General features: G+C 41.4%; 1 protein-coding gene across 3 annotated transcripts in view; it reads right to left on the bottom strand.

Moving 5' to 3' along the window:
- samd4a (sterile alpha motif domain containing 4A) overlaps positions 1-17886 on the bottom strand; it is a 74791-nt gene that overhangs the window by 20055 nt on the left and 36850 nt on the right. For 2 of the 3 annotated variants that reach the window (XM_014412533.4, XM_014412534.4), the window contains exons 3-11: positions 17247-17822; positions 12850-13137; positions 11407-11516; positions 10532-10618; positions 9128-9374; positions 8944-9029; positions 8315-8433; positions 7527-7728; positions 5179-5305 (exon numbers count right to left, since the gene is read on the bottom strand). In XM_014412533.4, coding sequence (XP_014268019.1) covers positions 5179-5305; positions 7527-7728; positions 8315-8433; positions 8944-9029; positions 9128-9374; positions 10532-10618; positions 11407-11516; positions 12850-13137; positions 17247-17822 — 1842 coding nt within the window. The remainder of the gene's footprint in view (positions 1-5178; positions 5306-7526; positions 7729-8314; positions 8434-8943; positions 9030-9127; positions 9375-10531; positions 10619-11406; positions 11517-12849; positions 13138-17246; positions 17823-17886) is intronic. The other variant, XM_014412535.4, reaches the window with a different exon arrangement.

The raw sequence follows: 17886 nt of genomic DNA, 5'->3' as shown, positions 1-17886 counted from the left end.
CCATGTAAATGTGTGGTTAATTCTTCACAAATATATTTTTTAAAAAAAAAAGCATTTTTAGGCCTGTTAATAAAATTAATTCATTTCTGCTCTTAAATACCTAAAAAAAAAAAGAAAAAAAAAAAATTCAACTGGCATGATGTCCAATTGTGTGCCAAAATTGGACATTTTTTGTACAACGTGTGGATATTCATGTATTGACAGTGCTGTAATTTTTCCACTGTTTCACTGTAGAAACATAAATCTTTGCATAGATGATGTTTATATGTTGGTTACTGAATTTCTGGAATGAATTGTGAACTGAGGCATATTTTTAAAAGAGTTATATGCTAAAAATAAATAAATAAATAAATTAGGCGAGGATAAAATCTACTTACTTTTTCTGTGTTCCAGTCTCAGTAACTTTGACACAGTAATATCTGCTTCAATATTTACACCTCTGATGAAATTTCACAAGTGTTAGCTTTATTTTGATACCAAGATTATAAGCACAGAGTTTGTAATTGCAGAGAAATAATCAATTAAATTTGGGCATTGCATTTTCGAGCAGGAAGCTCAGAAACCCCTTGGGGCTTAAGAGGCTAGCTGAGTCTCCAACACAGACTGGGCAGTGAAAATCTCTTGTGGAAAGAGAGACAGAGTTAGGCCCAGTAGTTTGCACTGGGCTATTTATAGGGTCCAAATCCCTACCATCACCCCTTCTTCCCCCACACCCCACCAACCCCCCTGTGTACAAACTTACAGCTACACAAACACACGCTGGAAACAAGAAAAAATAAAAACATCCAATCATCTAACATACACTTGTTTCCTTATCCTCCACCACTTTTTTGTCATTTAATGAGGAACCTTATTCAAATGTCGGTAAAGAGAAAGGCACATCAGACAGTGTGTGGTTGGAGGGGTGAGGGACGTATAGCCTTTCACATCAGTTACCCTGGCCAGACACAGCTTTAATCACCCTTGAGAGCAACTTATGTGTGCATGACTCTGCAGAGTTGTCAAAGATGGAGAGAAGGGGGGAGGAGGGGAAAACAGAGAGAGAGGAAAAGAAAGAAATCTAAGAAAGAAAGTAAATGAGTGAGAGAGGGATGGAAAGCAGGCCAGGGAGCCCTGGACTCACTGCACAAAGAGCCTCATTGTGAGACTCCTTTGACTCTTTCCTCCCTCCCAGCCTCCATCTCTTCCTCTCTCACATAGCCTCAACTTCTCCCTCCACCTAATTTCGCTCCTCTCCTTTGGTCTTTTTAAAATCAGTTTTTCCTCTTCATTCTAAAATAGGGATATTTCTGTCACAGCTTGTCCATAGAAATGGTAAATACTCTGTACTTGGATAGTGCTTTTAAAGCTTAGCCATGGCCGTTCCTTTTACTGTCCACTGTTAGTGACAAGTAGCAATCAGCAGAGGCTACTACAGGTCACTTTGCTTGGCTCCCGTGGTTACAGTGACTGGTGCACACATGGACATTACAGGCGGGCCTTCAGGTCCCAGCTCAGATTGTTAACTTAGGTTAAAGCAGTGCTGGGGTATGACACACAGCTGAGGGGCACTGAGGGTTTGAGGTGTTAGGAGCATCATTTTATTGGATGAATTTGGAGTTGAACAAAATACCCTATTTGTCTCACTCAGGAGTTTCTTGATGTGTTTGGTAACCCAGGGATAGTTCAGAAAACAGCGGATAGTTTGTACAACGACAGAGGTGTCCACAAGAAGATGGCATACACTAGGGGTCGGCAACCTTTTTGATGATTTTTGATGCAATTTTCTGAAGACAGTTAAACTTGTCAGGTAGTGATGTCCAGCAGGTGAAAATGCAAGCTCCATGAACACTCACAGCTGTGGATTCCAGCTGCGTTCTTAGTTCTGCAAACTTTGACCCCCACAGAGTCGAGGTTTTCATTTCTATCAGCTGCATTTCAATGTCGCATTAACTCAGCCAGTTAATGCGAGACAAATCCAGCTGCTCATTAAAGCTTTCTGGTTTGATCAGAAAAGAAAACATTGGTCCATACACCTGAAAGTCCCAAAAACGCATTGTGAATTCTGTCTTGAGTCTACGGATGTATCAGTGTATTTCCGCGGTGCTGATGCTGCGCTGAGCGGAGAGCTCCTGAAGCATTTGAAGTGTCGGAATGTGGAAAATTCAACATTGCTTGAAATAACTGCCAGCTAGCAATGTCGCTCTCACCGGTAGGCTAAGTGATTTTTAGCCAATTACAAGTGGAATCTGATAGTTGGGGTTGTTAGCTAAGATACCGTCATTAAGAAGCGGCACAACTAATGTGTCTATGCGAGCTAATTTGCAATGTGCACCGCTGGCCCGGCCATTTATTTTTTAATGCACCCTCTCAGATTAACTCATTGCGTGTTGTACCCAGGGCTGGACTGGGACAAAAAAATTGGCCCGGGCATTTTGACTAGAGACCGGCCCACCATGTATTATAGGAAAAGCCATAAAGCCTTTGAATGAAAACAAACGCTGTTGTGACAGTGATGCACACTGTCTTGTTGGTATATGTATGAAATCATACATATACCAACATTTTACATCAGATAAAAACTTTGGTTGTAAGATTCAGATAATTATTTATTAAAAGCAAGACATTTTAAATGAGAATAAGAAAGTTATTCTCATGTTAATGCCCTACCTGGCCCCCTGGCAAAACTTTGCTAGAGCCGCCCCTGCACAGTTACCAGCTGTCAGCTGCTTAGAAAAGGATCCTGGTGTTATTTGTCTCTCAGAAACAGTTCATAACTTCCCTTCAACTCATTCATGTCACCTAAAAGGTAAACCTGTTTCTCCATCACCTGTTCAGCTCTGATGATTCAGTAAGGACATCTCCTGGTTTCGTCTTCATGTTTCCCTCTCACTAGATATCCAAACCGGTATCATGACCAGCAGCTTTTACAGCTGTGGCTCCAGCAAACATCAGCTGATACTAGAAATTAATATTAAATAAATTCTAACAACAGCTGATCAAGCTTAAACGTGCTGCTGTTGTTTAACGCGACATCTGCTGGTTTCCTCTTTCTGGCGCAAAGTGGACGATAAACAAACAAGAGAGAAAAGCCAATCAGCTGATCATTGATCAGTTTCATGATTGAAGTAGCAACAGGAGAGGGAGGGGAGAGAATGAGAGGAGAAGAGGCAGCTGCAGTGTAAAGACACAGAATAACTCCAGCTTTGTGTCTTTTTTCATTCTAGCTGAAGTCCGGGACAAACTGTTTCTTTTCAGCTCAATACGAAACGCATAATATTTTCCCTGAATACGGGACGATTCAGTTTTTTAACGGGACAGTTGGCAACTCTACTATCTAACCTTATGAATAAAATAAAGTTCACTATCAGTAACATCATAGCACCCACCCAGCTGTAGAAACTCCATCATGCTAGCTAGTACGCAGTACGAATTACTGTAACTGACTGTAAAAAGTCAGCACAACGAAAATAAACTACAACTAAACTTGGTTTATATCTGACCCAGATAGACTGCAGGTCATAACTTCTTACCTGAAGTTTAGTTCACCTGACACTCGGACTGGCGGCTGCTTCGGGTCTCTTCTCCTGCCTCCCCTTTCCCTCATCCACCTGCTGGCCTCTGTGGAAGCTCCGCCATAGCCACCACCAAACAACTGAGTTATTTTTACACATCGGCCAGCATCTGGCCAATCCACCACCTCTCATTGTTTATACCATTACATGAAAGAAAATAAATAAATCATCGGCCCATAAAACCAAAAAAAAAAAAAAAAATCACCATCGACCCAGCGGGCAAATTCCCGGTACGCCCGATGGCCAGTCCAGCTATGGTCGTGCATTAAAAACAATTTTGCCAAAGAAACATATGGGCCTTCAGACCACTTCTTCACAGTCTCAGCTGTGCCAAGTGAAAGCATTGGTCTGTGCCTGGGCTGATGGCGGACCAGGTTTTGCCTTGAGAGCTGCAAGCCTTAATGTCAGCACAGAGCAGGGACCTGTGTCCCTTGGTAGCGAAGTCCACAAACTGAGTGAAATTGGAACAAAGTCACTTCATTTCAGTCCCCAGAAGTCATGAGGAAAGTACACAGGTGCAGAGGGTAGTCTTACAGTAACAGACTTGATGATATAAGCCATGTTTGACAAGCATGTGAAAGGAGAAATGTAATCAACCAGCAAAATAGCATACAAACTGCTTGGGTATGTAATATAATGCAACTCTGCTACTAACACTTCAATAAGTGGGCTGCAGAAATGATCCTTCATGGTAATGTGACCAGGGTGGCACCATTTGCTGTTAATAAATGCAGCAAGTGCCGCCCCTCCTTCCTTGCCCCTCTTAAATTTGGTTCTGTTTGCCAGGAAGCATCTGAAAACAGTGAGTGGTAATGATGAGATCCAGGGTCTTTCATGCAGCAGTGTTTTTGTGAAACCCATAATATTCGATGCTCAAGGAAAAAATTACTTAGTTTCTCACTCAGTTTTATATTCTAGTAACCTCTGATACCCCATGAGGGAAAAACAAGAGATGCGTGTCCCCTCTTCAACAGCCTATGAGGTCTGGAGTCAGACAAATGCCTATACAGAGGAACCTGCCCGAACTTCTGCTGAGATGTTAGCTCTTGTTCTGCTCTCCTGCTCATACATATAATCTGCTGGTTTGTGGCATAAATAACTGAGTGTTGATTTGCTTGGCAACAGTATGATGTTTAAATGAAGACGGTAATAGCATCATTTAAAAAAACAAAAAAACAAAAAACAAACAGCATAGGCATAGATGGCAAAGTTCCAGAAAGTCCTGAGCAGCAGCAACACTGTGGGGAAAATAAATAAATAAAAAGTAGGAAATGGCTAGAAAAACAAATCTAACAGGCTGCATGTACAGCTGTTTAGATCTACGACTGCATAAAGGCCAACATTCACCACTTAGCTGGCATGTTCAAAGCCTGAAGATGGTTATGTAGCTTTGTCTTGTTCTAACACACATATAATTTAGTTGGGGGATTCTACTTTATTCAGCCCATCCCTGAAGTGTGACTTCTTCTAGCTGCCCCACTGTCAGCAGATACCACGCTGATGTCAGCGCCATCAATGCAGATGAATTAATGAGCCGGCATTCCTGCCAGTTCCAAGGTGTTAAAGCAAATGTTAGTGTTGTAATTAGTTAAAGTAAATGTAAGTGTGTCCCGGCATTACTTACCAGCTTGTTGGAACGTGACCACGGTTTGTGGTGTGGTGTGAACTGGTAGGGAACGTGTCCTCTGCACGGAACTGTGGGTACGACTGGGCATGCTGTTACTTCCTCCAGGATTAGCAAACCATGGACCCTGAGGAGGACATTTCAAGATTACATAGCAGAGAATGTGCAATGATATCCAAAGTCTCAGTCTTGGTGGAAATGGGTTTAAAATTTGTACAAAAGTTTTTGTTTCTGCTCTCAAAATGTAGTAAACTGAAATGTTCACCAAAACTCTGCTTGATCACTATCAGGACATTGCCAGAAAAAAAAAAAGGGGGGGGAAAAATTATTTATAACTTCACATTATTACGAATGAATGTGGATCTGGGATGCACGACAAATGTTTGTTGTTCTTTTTTTTCTTTTTGTGATACAAGGAAAGTTAATTTTGAGAAGTTCCTGCTTTATTTGAACTTAACAGTACCAGACCATAAGCATGGACTTCAGAACTCACACTGGCCTGTGGATTACGTAGTTAAGATTAAATAGAGAAATGTAATAGGCAAAATCCCATTTCTTCATTATGATTCAATGCACAAATTACAAGACCAAAGATTCTGCTCCAACTTCCCTACCGTTCCCCACATCAGCGCTTTGGCTAAAAACCTTCACTGACCAAAAACATGAATGCATGAAATGTGCAAGCTTGAAAAAACTCATGTAAGACCACAACTTCTTAAATACTTTCATTCCCCACACTCCTGTCTGAATGTCTAGCCCACACCTAATGACAGTCTCAGACGCTCACCACGTGAATTCCTCACTGTAACCTGCCCATTATACCCCAACAGCACTGCCACATGCCCCTCCCCTCACCAATCCACCCCACCCACCCCCACCCCTCCAGCGCCGCAGGCCAGGGAAAAACAGGAAATGCCTGTGCACTGTTCTCACTGCCTCTGACTGGCCCCCTCTCTCTTACATATATATAGACACACACTTAAACACTCCCTCTCTCGCTTGTTGTCCCTCCTCCTTCAACGGCACGGCTACCTCTCCCAAAATATGACTCACACATTTCCCCACCCGCCCTCCTTCTCCTCTCACTGCACATTCACACACAAGAAGGTCCAGCGTGACGAGGAGGAACTGAGGTATTTCCTCCCATTGTAAAGGATGAGAAAGCGAGAGAGAAGGAGGGAAAGAGAAGGAGGGACAGAAAGTTTTCCAGTGAACTAGGTCAGCCCAGACACAAGCGTGCCAGGATGGGCCTGAAACAGCTCCACAGCTCCTCCTGTTTCAATGTTCTGCACTGACGCAGAGCCTCTGGTATGTGGGGTGACCTGCCTATGAGTTCCATCCACCTCACTTCATTTGCCAGACACCACCACCACTGTTACTCTTCCTCACCCTGCATTTCTTTGTCATGGAATAAAAAGACTATTTCAGGCAGAATACATGCTGAAGAAGGAATTCTGCTGCCCGAGGTACTGTAAACATCCTGGAATGTATTATTATGCACTACAAAATGTTCCTTTGTACAGTCACATACACCACTGCCATTCACCACAGTCCCTTTAAACACACAATTTAACTCCCATTTAGTACTTATTGAAGTCAGACTTAAGGAATCAGTACATGCTGTAGTATATTGTAAACATAAATATGACTGAATCTATATAAACCAAGTCTGCTGAAAAGAGGGAACACTGCGAGGGGCTGTGGGTCAGGTGGTAGTGCATGCTGAGGTTAGCGACTCAATCCCCTGTTGTTCAGTCCATGTCAAAGTATGCTTGGGCAAGATTGTCGCCCATCTATTGGAGTGGGAGTTTGTGTGAATGTTAGACAAAAAGGGCTTAGGAATACATAAAAGCATTGTAGGTGTTATATTGGGTGAATAAGAAGTGTAGTAGAAAGCGCTGTTATTGCTCAGAATAAGTAGAATAGTGCTATTTAAGTACCTCTCAGTTCAACAAAACATCCTCAACATGCCCAGTGTGTGGAAGTAATAAAAAAAAATTTCTTTGAAGAGTTTAGGGATAAGACAACTGATTAATATTTTGTTTAGTTTTTGAAACAAAAACATTAAATCTGCATTTTCTACATTTATAAAGAAAAAAGCTTTCAAATATTTTAAACTGTAATAGCTAATCCACAATATAAGGACAGATTAACTGAAGATGATCAATACCCACAAATTAGCTGATAACCTTGCAGATTATACAATACTGGTAATACAAGTTGGTTATTATATGCTGGTCTTCCTGTATGTGTCCTTGTTGTCCACTGGACATTCAACCGTCCTGCTCTTCCTATTTGACGACTCATATCTGCTAACTGGTTCAAACAATCTGCTTATTTGAACTCACATGTCTTCCTTGCTTGGGACCGGTGGGTGTGCTGCTGGAGCTACGAGGTGTGGGTCCCAGCAGCCCCCCGCTGCCCAACAGGCCCAGCCTGGCACCCGGCAAACTCCGGGAGGGCATCTGGAACTGGTGAAGGCTCCTCCTGGCTGACACACTGCCCCCAACACAGCCAGTGGTAGGGAGAGAGTTGGACTGGCCAAAGCGGCTGCGACAGGACAAAACAAAAGTTGTACAGAGGCGAGCATTGTCTAAGGTGTTTGGATGTTAAAAAGAACAGCAGCTGTGCATTTAAATAATATGAAGCACAGAAGAATCTTTTTGTAAAATAATTATGCCAACTTTAATTTTCTTCCATTTTCAGGAAGCTGTGCTGCTGGATAGATAGAAAAAAACATTATATGCAAATTTCACTTGACTAAAGTAGTTTTAAATTGACATTTAATGCATATGCTAGTTTGAAAGTAATTCAGTCCAGTAGAGTATAATCATCCCAAAGCTACAACACTGCACATGAATACAGAACAGTTTTTCCTCAAACTTAACTTGAACTGGCTTCTTTGTTGTCTACATTAATTCTTTAACTGTTAGACGTAAATAAAGTAGTTTGTGTAAAAATTAGCCACTAAATTTTAACACATTTAACTTTTGCTTCCCACTTATTTAATAATTTTCACATAGAAGTCTGTCTTTTTAAAAAAATGTTTTAACAAAGTTCGTCAAACTTTTTCAACTGTCTTTATTACAGGAAACACCACTGGAAAATTAAGACTATTGCTCATCTGTGTGCATACCTCCTCTGCGGTCGGTACCCTGCAATGTCAAGCAGGTTTTTCCTCGGAATGGACCGGAACAGCCTCTGGACCTGTTGTTTCCATGACAACAGTCTCTTCTTCTGCGTCTCAGTGAAGGACTGAGAACAAGGGAGAATGGGGATTATAAAATCTGGGGTGAAGTGAAGCATTACTGCTGAAGAACATGGCTCAGTGTGGCTCATGTCACACAGCACATTTACACCAAAGCTCAATGATGCTAGGCAAAAACACAAGACATTTAACAGACAAAGAAAAAGAGTGGCTAGAAATGATCTGTTATTTATGGTAAGTAAATAACAGATCAGGGACTAATTGGACAACTGCATTTCATTTAATTAGACATATTATTACTAGTTAAACTGTCCTAAATTTCAAATGTATTAATATCAAATATATAATATCCTGTGCTGCTAATCCCTTTAAACAACATTAATATTGGTAATACACAAAATTAACTTCCATTATTGTAGCTATCTGTGAACAACTATAAAATCTATTTGCTGATATATTTCATTGACTGACATTTTATTTGGTATTTGGGGGAAAAATGAATTGCATTGAACTGATACTACTATCAGATATAAACATCAAAAGGAGGGGGTGGCTACCTCATGGATAAGGCACTTGTCAATGAGTTGTAGGTAGCAGCTGATGTTGTCCTCGTCTGACCTTGACACCAGCAGCTGTGTGCAAACTGTGGACAGCACAGATATGAAAACACAGACATTAAATCCAACTCATCCCTTGGCCCCAGAAATCAATCTCAATTGCATGTTGTTGTGAGGAGCTCACCTTTGCCCATAACACGAGTGAACTGACCAGGTATATCCCCCTCAGCGATCACACTGGTGCCAGACTCAGCCTCTCCTCCACTTCCCCCACTCAGGTGGGAGCCAGGTGCGGCGCTTTTGCCTTCCGGGGTCAGCAGAGGGCGATGCAAAGAGGCCTCTTCGCCACCACTGAAAGCCTTAATAGGAGTCATGATCATTTGGTGGAGCTCCTGGAGTGGGGCACGAAGGTTACCGCCCTCTAACACATCCTGGTGGCAGCAAATGACATCAGGTAAAGATGGTTTTTACTTTACAGATGAGATCCTAAAATCTAATGAAGTGACAGAAGAATTGTATCATTGCGGGGACCACATCTATGTAAAAACATTTATGTAAAAGTGTGCCAATTCTAACCTAGATAATGAATATTTAAGGTGTAATGTGTGAAATTCAGAATCACAAGATGTTGCACAAGCAGATGAGCATCTCAAGCAAAAACAAAGAGACACACCTCCCTCCACGTTTCATTTAAGCTATTATCAGAAAGCTTCTGACACGCTGGTCAGACCCAAGCACGCTGAAGAGATCACATCTGTCAGCTGAAGCCAGCTGAGAGAAGACAAGCTGGTGGAGATGGAGCAAACAGGGAGGTGCTGCTTAAAATCCTACCCCAATGAGCTAGATTTGGATAAATCAATTGACTAATAAGTGCACTTCTTCTTCAGGAGCACTGACCAAATGCTCCAGATTGCACCCTGCCATTTCAGTTTTACTTTCACTTTCACTCTCTTCTTTTTATGATAATTAGCCAACCGTTTCAAACAGAAGGACTCACATGCAACAACACGCACGCAAGGCGTTTCTGGCTTCAAAACACAGAAGCTCAGATTACAACACAGATAGAGGGAGTGTGACTTTATTCTCTGATAAGTATGCTTTACTCCACCATATCATCACACAACAAATTGTTCAAAATTGTACAAAAAAGGGAAAAATACAGCTTAATTTCCTTCACTTATGTCCACACACGTCATATCAGCCTACCTCCCACACTACACACTTCAAAGCAGTAGACAAGTCTGTGTGAACTCAAAATACCGAGCAGCAGGTGTCTTGTTTCCCAAGCTCTTCAAATGTACAGTAACATGCTTTTAAAATGATTCGTCATTGATGAAATCATTAATGGAAAGGTTAAGCCTGAATTTAGCTGCCTCAAGAAGTTGTGGCGTGCCCTTGAGCGTCATTGTCTTGCTCTGAAGGCTGAATGAAAGAGTGCAGGGGTGGGGGAGGCAGACGGGTTTAAATTAGGAGCCCAAAAGTCTCTTTCCTGGATTAGGTGTTCCCTTAGCTGTCATCTCAGATACATAACACCAACACCACAAACAAGCTTTGAGGTGGACTGGATGCAACATGTAGTCCTTCTGACCTTTTCCAGGCTCCGGAGTAGGTTCTGCCTCTCTTTGAGCTTCTGAATGCTGATAACAATCTTGTGCCGTGCTCCTTTAGTGACTTTCTGTTGGAGGAAACAGTTTGGCATCAAACATCTCTTCTCATTGACAATACAGGCCTAATGCAATGATAGCTCTCTTACAAACACAGTGTGATAAGTTTTTTCCAAATGGAAAGAGGTTTTGTGCTTATTTTTTAAATAAACATGAGTTAGGCCTGTCTTTTTAGGACAGATTCTCATTACTTAAAACGCTCTGTTGGTTTAGACTACATTAGCCTTTCATTTGGAGATTGGAAATTTTTGTTGATGATGACTCCTCTTGGACATTTTGTTCACAACATCTCAGTGAAAATGTGCACTTCATTAGGTTCAGCCTAAAAACGAATTAGCAGCACCTGGAGGAAGTACGCAACTTCCCAGTGGACGGAGTTGTGTTAATTTTAGCTACATCCGCTGTTTCAGAATAGCCTATCCATGTCCTTACACACAAGCATCAAGAACTAAATGTCTTGTACCATTTAATACAACATTATCAGGTTTCAACTTGAGTAGATCTGACGTAGACTACACTGATTTTGTAGTCCAGGATATTAACATGTTTCTCTTTTTGCAATTCTGGGCCCTATGTCCCAGAGGTACATGCTCATCTACTATTTGTTTTTTTGTTTGTTTGTTTGTTTTTAAACACAGACTTATTGCCTTGCATACAAATAGCAATTTCTGAATTACTGTGCAAATATAAAGTTGGTATCTGTATAAAATTTGTCCAGAATAAAAGCTATACTAATTGTAGAAATTATTACTACATCAGCTCACTTTGTCTACAAGTACGTGGGTGCACATGTGTTTACCTGTGCTTCTAGTTGCTCTTCAGTCAGTGCCATCATCTCATCGTAGGTCATTGTGGAGAAGAGAGCGGCGTACTTATGGAGACGGAGACTCTTCAGCCAAGCAGGAACATCTGAGGGACAAAGACATATCACATAATTACTGCTGCAGACGACCAAACAAATGGGTCAAACTACAGAGGATGTTAAGCTTATTGCTGACACATCTTTGTACTAACGTAGAATAATAAGGGCTGCTGGCTTAGCTTTTTTTCTTTTCTAAAATATGCAATACTTTTTGCCTGTTTTGAGGACTGATTTGCAGAAGTTCAGAGACCAAAAAGGCACACCGAAAACCCACCCTCAATCTCCACCTACTCTGCCTGGTGTGATGTGGCTTGTGATTACACAAAGTTTGATGGTCTTTGAGAGCATTTGATCACTGGCACTTTTCGATTTAGCTGAATCATGAATAATGTGATAAAAGAGTCCAAAACCAAGTCTGTAATGCAGTATTTCATTGTTAGACTATGACAGCAACAACAACAGACAACTGAAAAACAAAACCCTCTAAAACAGATTTTACAAATGACAGTTTGTTCTCTTAGAACTATCAATGAAAACTGTCAGAACTGCATTCCTATTTATCTGAATGACTGCATTTCAAAAAAAAAAGAAAAAAAAAAAAGACCCAGACGACCAGAAAGGGTTTCATGCTGTGCAGACACTGATCGCCTCAGAGTAAGGTCAATAAGGTCATTAGTTCTGACCTCTGCTTCCTCTCACAAACTGCACGACTGAATTAACAACTTGCCACGCCCTTTTACTGAATGCTTGTAAAGCACAAACAGCAGATAGTCATAAGTTTCCTCATAGAAGTGGTCCATATCAGTGATGGAGGAACCAAAAGAAAATAAGTGATGTAAATAAAGAAAGTTTCTTTGCCAAAGACACTTTAATATTGTAATATAGTGGGACTGATTAGTGGACAACCTGCTCCTCCACCTGAATCACATCCAATTACCGGTAGTAGTAAATGTCTGAAAGCTCGGCTGACTATAGTATTGAACCTAGTCTGTCTCAATACTCATTCCCACCAAATCAGTCAACCTAGGAGAGTACTTTTGATCTAAATAGGGGAGCCTGTCATTACCCATTTAACCTCACTGATAAATTGTTTTCATGTTTCATTTTTGTGAAAGCAAGTGTGGACTTCAAAATCAGTGGTTAGTTCCGACATCTTAATTTGTCTCTTGATTCTTGGAAATTAAATCTATAAAGTTATCTTAAAATCCAATATCTAGTGACTCTGTCCCAGAGTTGGCATTGCTATTTCGGGAGTTCTCCTTATTCCCTTGAAACTGTTATCCATCTATGCGCATTTCGACTGCGAGTCAGCCACCTCACTCCAATGTTTGCCATAATCCAGTAGGTCACGAATATTGAACAGGTCTCTTTCTTACTCACCCCTCATGCCACTGCCCTCTTCATGAAAGGAACTGCGATGCAGACCTGAACCTCCTCCTAAACCAGCATCCTCCAGATGCTCACTGCCTCCACTGCCAGAGGAGGCGATGCTGCTTTGTGGAGAGAGAGGTGCGTGGTCTGGGGCTGGGCCTCTAGCAGTCCGAAGATCTTCCTGGGAAAGCCATGCGTGACCCAGAAGCTGGTTGTTGGGGCCACTCATGGGGGGTGTGAGGGACACTGAGCGCTTTAAGGGACTGTGCTGTTGGCTGCCACCTCCACTTGTAAGGACTGTAAACCAACAACACCACTAGTCACTCAGACTGACTGGGAACATTATATAGTTCACGCACTCCTGTGTTCAAGAACACTGAACATGAAGTCATTTTCTTTACATTTTGGCGATCTATAGGCTTCTAATCCATATGTATTTGGACAATGACAATGACTGTGTACACCACCACAGTTGACTTGAATCAATATGTGACTTGAGCCCAGACCTTAAGGTTGGATCCAAGGGTTTGTTTGTTTTGTTCTTTGTTTGCTTTTTAAATAAAAAAATAAAAATAAAAAATTAATGAACTGTTTAGGAATTACAGCTATTTTTGTACACAGTGCCTCAAATTAATTAGGCAAACTAACATTTTAAATGTTTATGTTTTGATGCTGCTGAGCTCGTGTGTGCATTCTTTTTTTTAAATCAATGTATCAGATTACTGATTGGGCAACTCAAACTTTTTGCTGTCTCTGATTGGTTTATTTTGGTTTTTCAGCCTATTAATGGCCACCTTCACTTGCATCAACATCTCTTTGGACCTCATATTGAGAGTTCCAGTAAATAGCTACCAAATAAAAGACCAACAACATGAAACTCCTCGGTCAGTCAATTGCCCAATTATGTCTTAGCTTCTAAAAATGGGGGACTGTGTACAAAAATAGCTGCAGATCCTGAACAGTTAATGCAGATAATTGTTAACTCTTCCACTGTCAAACAGTTTATTGTGCTATTGACCCTTCTTTGGTGTCGTTTATTCGAATGGATGATTGAAGTCTGAAGAAATGAAGCAATTTAAGAGTTTATTCATGTAGCAACCAGGTGCTTCAGTATAATGTGGAAGAACCATGAACAGCCACAACCCCATGGCACCTCCTCCTCATGCTGAGCAACAGCTTCTTTTCTAAGCTTTGCTTCTTAGTTCCAATTGTCTTAGGCAGAATTTGTACTCATAGATGAACATAATATTCCTTGACATGTTAAGGTGCACATGTTGCCGACATCAGCGCTAACGGGTCCGACAGTGACAGATGGACTGATTGACCGCTTTTCTACTCTCTTGGAGTACTCAAAGCGCTCTATACAACATGCCACACACACCCAATCTCACAAGCACTGACTCTAAACTGAGTGCTTTTCTAACGACATTCACACACATTCACACTCCGATGGATGAATCAGAGAGCAACTTGGGGTTAGTCTCTTGCCCAAGGATACTTGGCATGCAGACTAGAGGATCCAGGGATCAAACCACCAACCTTCCAATCAGTAGGTGACCTGCTCTACCTCCTGAGCTACAGCCACCCCAATAATGATCCTTCCGCAGGCTGGCTGTCATAGCAGGCCTCCCGACCACCCTATGAGACGGGCTGTGTGTAGTCTGTTCTGGATTATCTGGGTAGAGACCCATCGGCCATATCATCCTAACTGCAAATCTGTAGATGACTGCCATCATCTTGGGACGCCCAATTTGCAGCCTGTCTCCAACATTTCCTGTTATATGGAACTTCAATTGGGAAACGGTACTAGCTCTCACTTCAAATCGTGCTGCATCTTTGTTTTACAGAACATCAGCTTGAAGTTCCCCTATGGCACACCCTACCCAGATCAGTCAAATTTGGCATGCCTGGAGCAGACACCAATTTTCCACTGTAGCAAGGTCGAAGCTCACAGGTGCTGCTTATCAGAGACTAATTGGACACCTGTTTATCAGCACCTGGGATTCCAGAATCTCAAACCAACAGTCAATAGCTGAATAAGCTGTTTGGCAGTGGCAGAGAAGATTTGGCAAGTTTTTCCATTGGCACAACCCATGTACTCCACTCAATCGCCAAATGCATTTTCCTTACAAATATGACACCAGTTATTGCCAAGAAGCATTGTTACAACAAAGAAATAAGCGACCAAACAAAGTAGTTCAGACATTAAAGTAAAATGAAGTGTTTTTTGTGCTATTGGAAGAATGCGGCTGCATTTGCAAAACAGAAAATACATACGACTCTCAGGTTTATCTCCCCTTTGTGCTGCGTCTCAAATGATGTTGTGCCTGTTTAATACATGCACTGCATTTTCTGCCTGGGATTTTATGCAAGTGTACATTCTCAGTGTGTAAATTTATCCTCTATATAGAGCCTTCAAAAATTCCATAGTTGGCAAAAAAAAAAAAAAAAAAAAAAAAAAAAAAAAAAAAAGTAGCACACAACATGCCTCTTTAGGGCTTACATTAATCATAATCATCTTGTTTTATCAGAGTACTCAAAATCAGAATTTCCTGCTCACTATAAACTACAGCTCATCTGTGACATAAGTAGTTATTTAGATTTAATATCTGAAGTTTCAACCTCCAAGCAACATACTAAACAATGCCTGTTCAATGACCTGAGGAAATATTTTTCCACTGTGTAAATAACTTAAGTAAATCCATCGACCAAGATATCCATTTGCTTGAAAAGCCTTTCCTCTTCATTTCTTCATCTTAGTAAGTGAAGTCTACTCTTACGGGGTCAAACCAAGGTTACCATTACTACTAAAATAGCAATACTTTCATCTCAAAACAGTTCTAGGATCACACATTTTCCTGAGACTGTTGAAGTGGATGAAGAGAATGAAAAGGTGGAGAAGAGCAAACAACTTTTTTGTGTCGCCTGTCTGGCAGGGTAAACTGCCATCGATAGTCCAGGCTCTCTCTCCTCCTCCTATATGTGGTGCTCTTACTGTTGGCGCTATGTATAGGACTTCATGGGCTCCGTTTAAAATAGGTGCCCAGCTAACATTTCAAGTTCCACTCCCTAAATATTAGCCATTTTCCCTAAATACAGTCTGCCACAAAGGCTGCCTTACAAGGGAAAGGATGGGTGGTATGTGCTGCTGTGGTTTGGACTAAAGCTTAGAGTATGGGTGGGGTGTCATCAGGGTGTTCTCTCAGTAGAACACAGGTTGATGTGGTTGGACCATGATACTCCTATAGCCCTTAATGTGACCAGATGAAGACATAACCACATGTTGACCAACAATGTAAAAATAATTTTTAATAACTCAAATTAAATACCTAAGCCAAACACTGACTTTTTCTGATGCCAGAACAACCTCCCCGTGATCATTCTATAACTCTAAATGCCAACACATAAATACCAATTTGCTTTGAGTGTGTCCAATGCTTCTATTCATTTTACATTTATATTAAAAAAACAAACAAAAAAAAACCAAACACACACAAGAAAATATACCTATGCTCTCTGTTGTCACCAATCCTGTACTGGTAGCTGGGGTAACTCTAGTTTTATCAGTTGTGAAATCCTATGATCTTGTTTGGGACCCAAGCTGTTAGCAGTCTAACATACAAGAGGATCTTTCTTGGAGCAGCAAGCAGAGCTTTAAATGTGCCTTTATTTATAAACCTTCAGCTGTTTCTTTCATCTCCCAGGAAAAAAAAAGAAAAGAAAAAAGAAAAAGAAAAAAACAGAGCTCTTGCATTCTTGTCTGGAAATATCCTGCTCTGACCATAGTTATGTTCAATTCCAACAGCCCAGCCCTCCCTATGTGTTGTCTTCCAGCCAACACTCAGCCTCTGTAGTTGCTGTGTGGGTTCTTCAGAGTGTACTCGGTCTGGTCAGGGTGTATTAACTGCTGTGACTATTTGCTCAGTACTTGTTTACGTTCAGTGTAGAGTGTTTCTTATACATTTGTTTAATTTATTTATAATGAAACAAGTATTTAAAAACACTGTTTTTAAATGTGGCCTGCCTTTTTTGTGCTTTGTTATAGATGCTTTTGTGCTTTTTGTGCAATTTCTTTAGTGGGCCCTTACGAAACTACTCTCTCTGATTTAAATAGAGGGTTTAGACAAGCTTCAAACCTGAGCGTTTGGCTCATAGGAATATAAGCTGATCTCATAATTTTAAACTATTGCTGTATTTAATATGAACATCTATAATTTTAATAATTACCTGACAGATTACAAGGAAATGAATAATAAGTTATCAGTTGAAATCTGAAATTAGCAAAGATTTTACAGGATGTTGCAGAAATGTAACCCACTGTATTACAATATTTATTACATCATTAAATGCACCAGTCTGTGGCTCCTATGAAAGAAACAGGAAAGACAGGACAGGTTTTCACTTACTCGCGTTACTGCCCCCGCCAATTCCAACAGTATTGATGGTTGCAGGCACAGAGGATGATGGGTAGAGAGGGAGGTGTCCATTTTCGCAGCCATGCTGATGCCAGCCTCCACCTATTCCTGAATCCCTGGAGCTCTGCCACCCATTGAGGCGGTCATCTGAGCCATAACGTTGGTGGTGATGCAAGTAGGGAATGCCTGATGAAGAGGTGTTGGTAGAAGAGCAAGATCCAGATGAGGTCAGGGTCGAAGGAGGTGTAGACTGGTGGTGATGGTGAGGCCCGGCAGGAGGAGGCCTTTCCAATGAGTCTCTCTCTCTCTCCTCCAGGTGGTTGAGCCAGAGTGCCAGAGCAGCGCGGTCTTCAGGGGAGGTGGCGGGGTGGATGAGGGCGTAGGAAAGGAGCTGCCGAGACTCCTCCAGGTGATGGCCGTGCTCGATCGTGTGGGCCAGGATGCGAGGCAGCAAGCGCATGTATTCTCCCTTAGCTTCAACGTTTCCCGGTTTGAGCAGCGGAAGATGGGTAAGGACGAGAGAGATGACACGTTCCTTGGGCTCACTCTGCCATTGGCTAATTATACCTGCAGGACAAAATGGAGAAAATTAATTAATAAAAAAAAAAAAAAAAAATTACACACACACACA

This window comes from Maylandia zebra, linkage group LG1 (genome assembly GCF_041146795.1).
Source record: "Maylandia zebra isolate NMK-2024a linkage group LG1, Mzebra_GT3a, whole genome shotgun sequence".
Taxonomy (NCBI): Eukaryota; Metazoa; Chordata; class Actinopteri; order Cichliformes; family Cichlidae; genus Maylandia; species Maylandia zebra.
The sequence above is the reverse complement of the archived record's forward strand: the minus strand, read 5'-3'. Positions and strand labels throughout refer to the sequence as shown.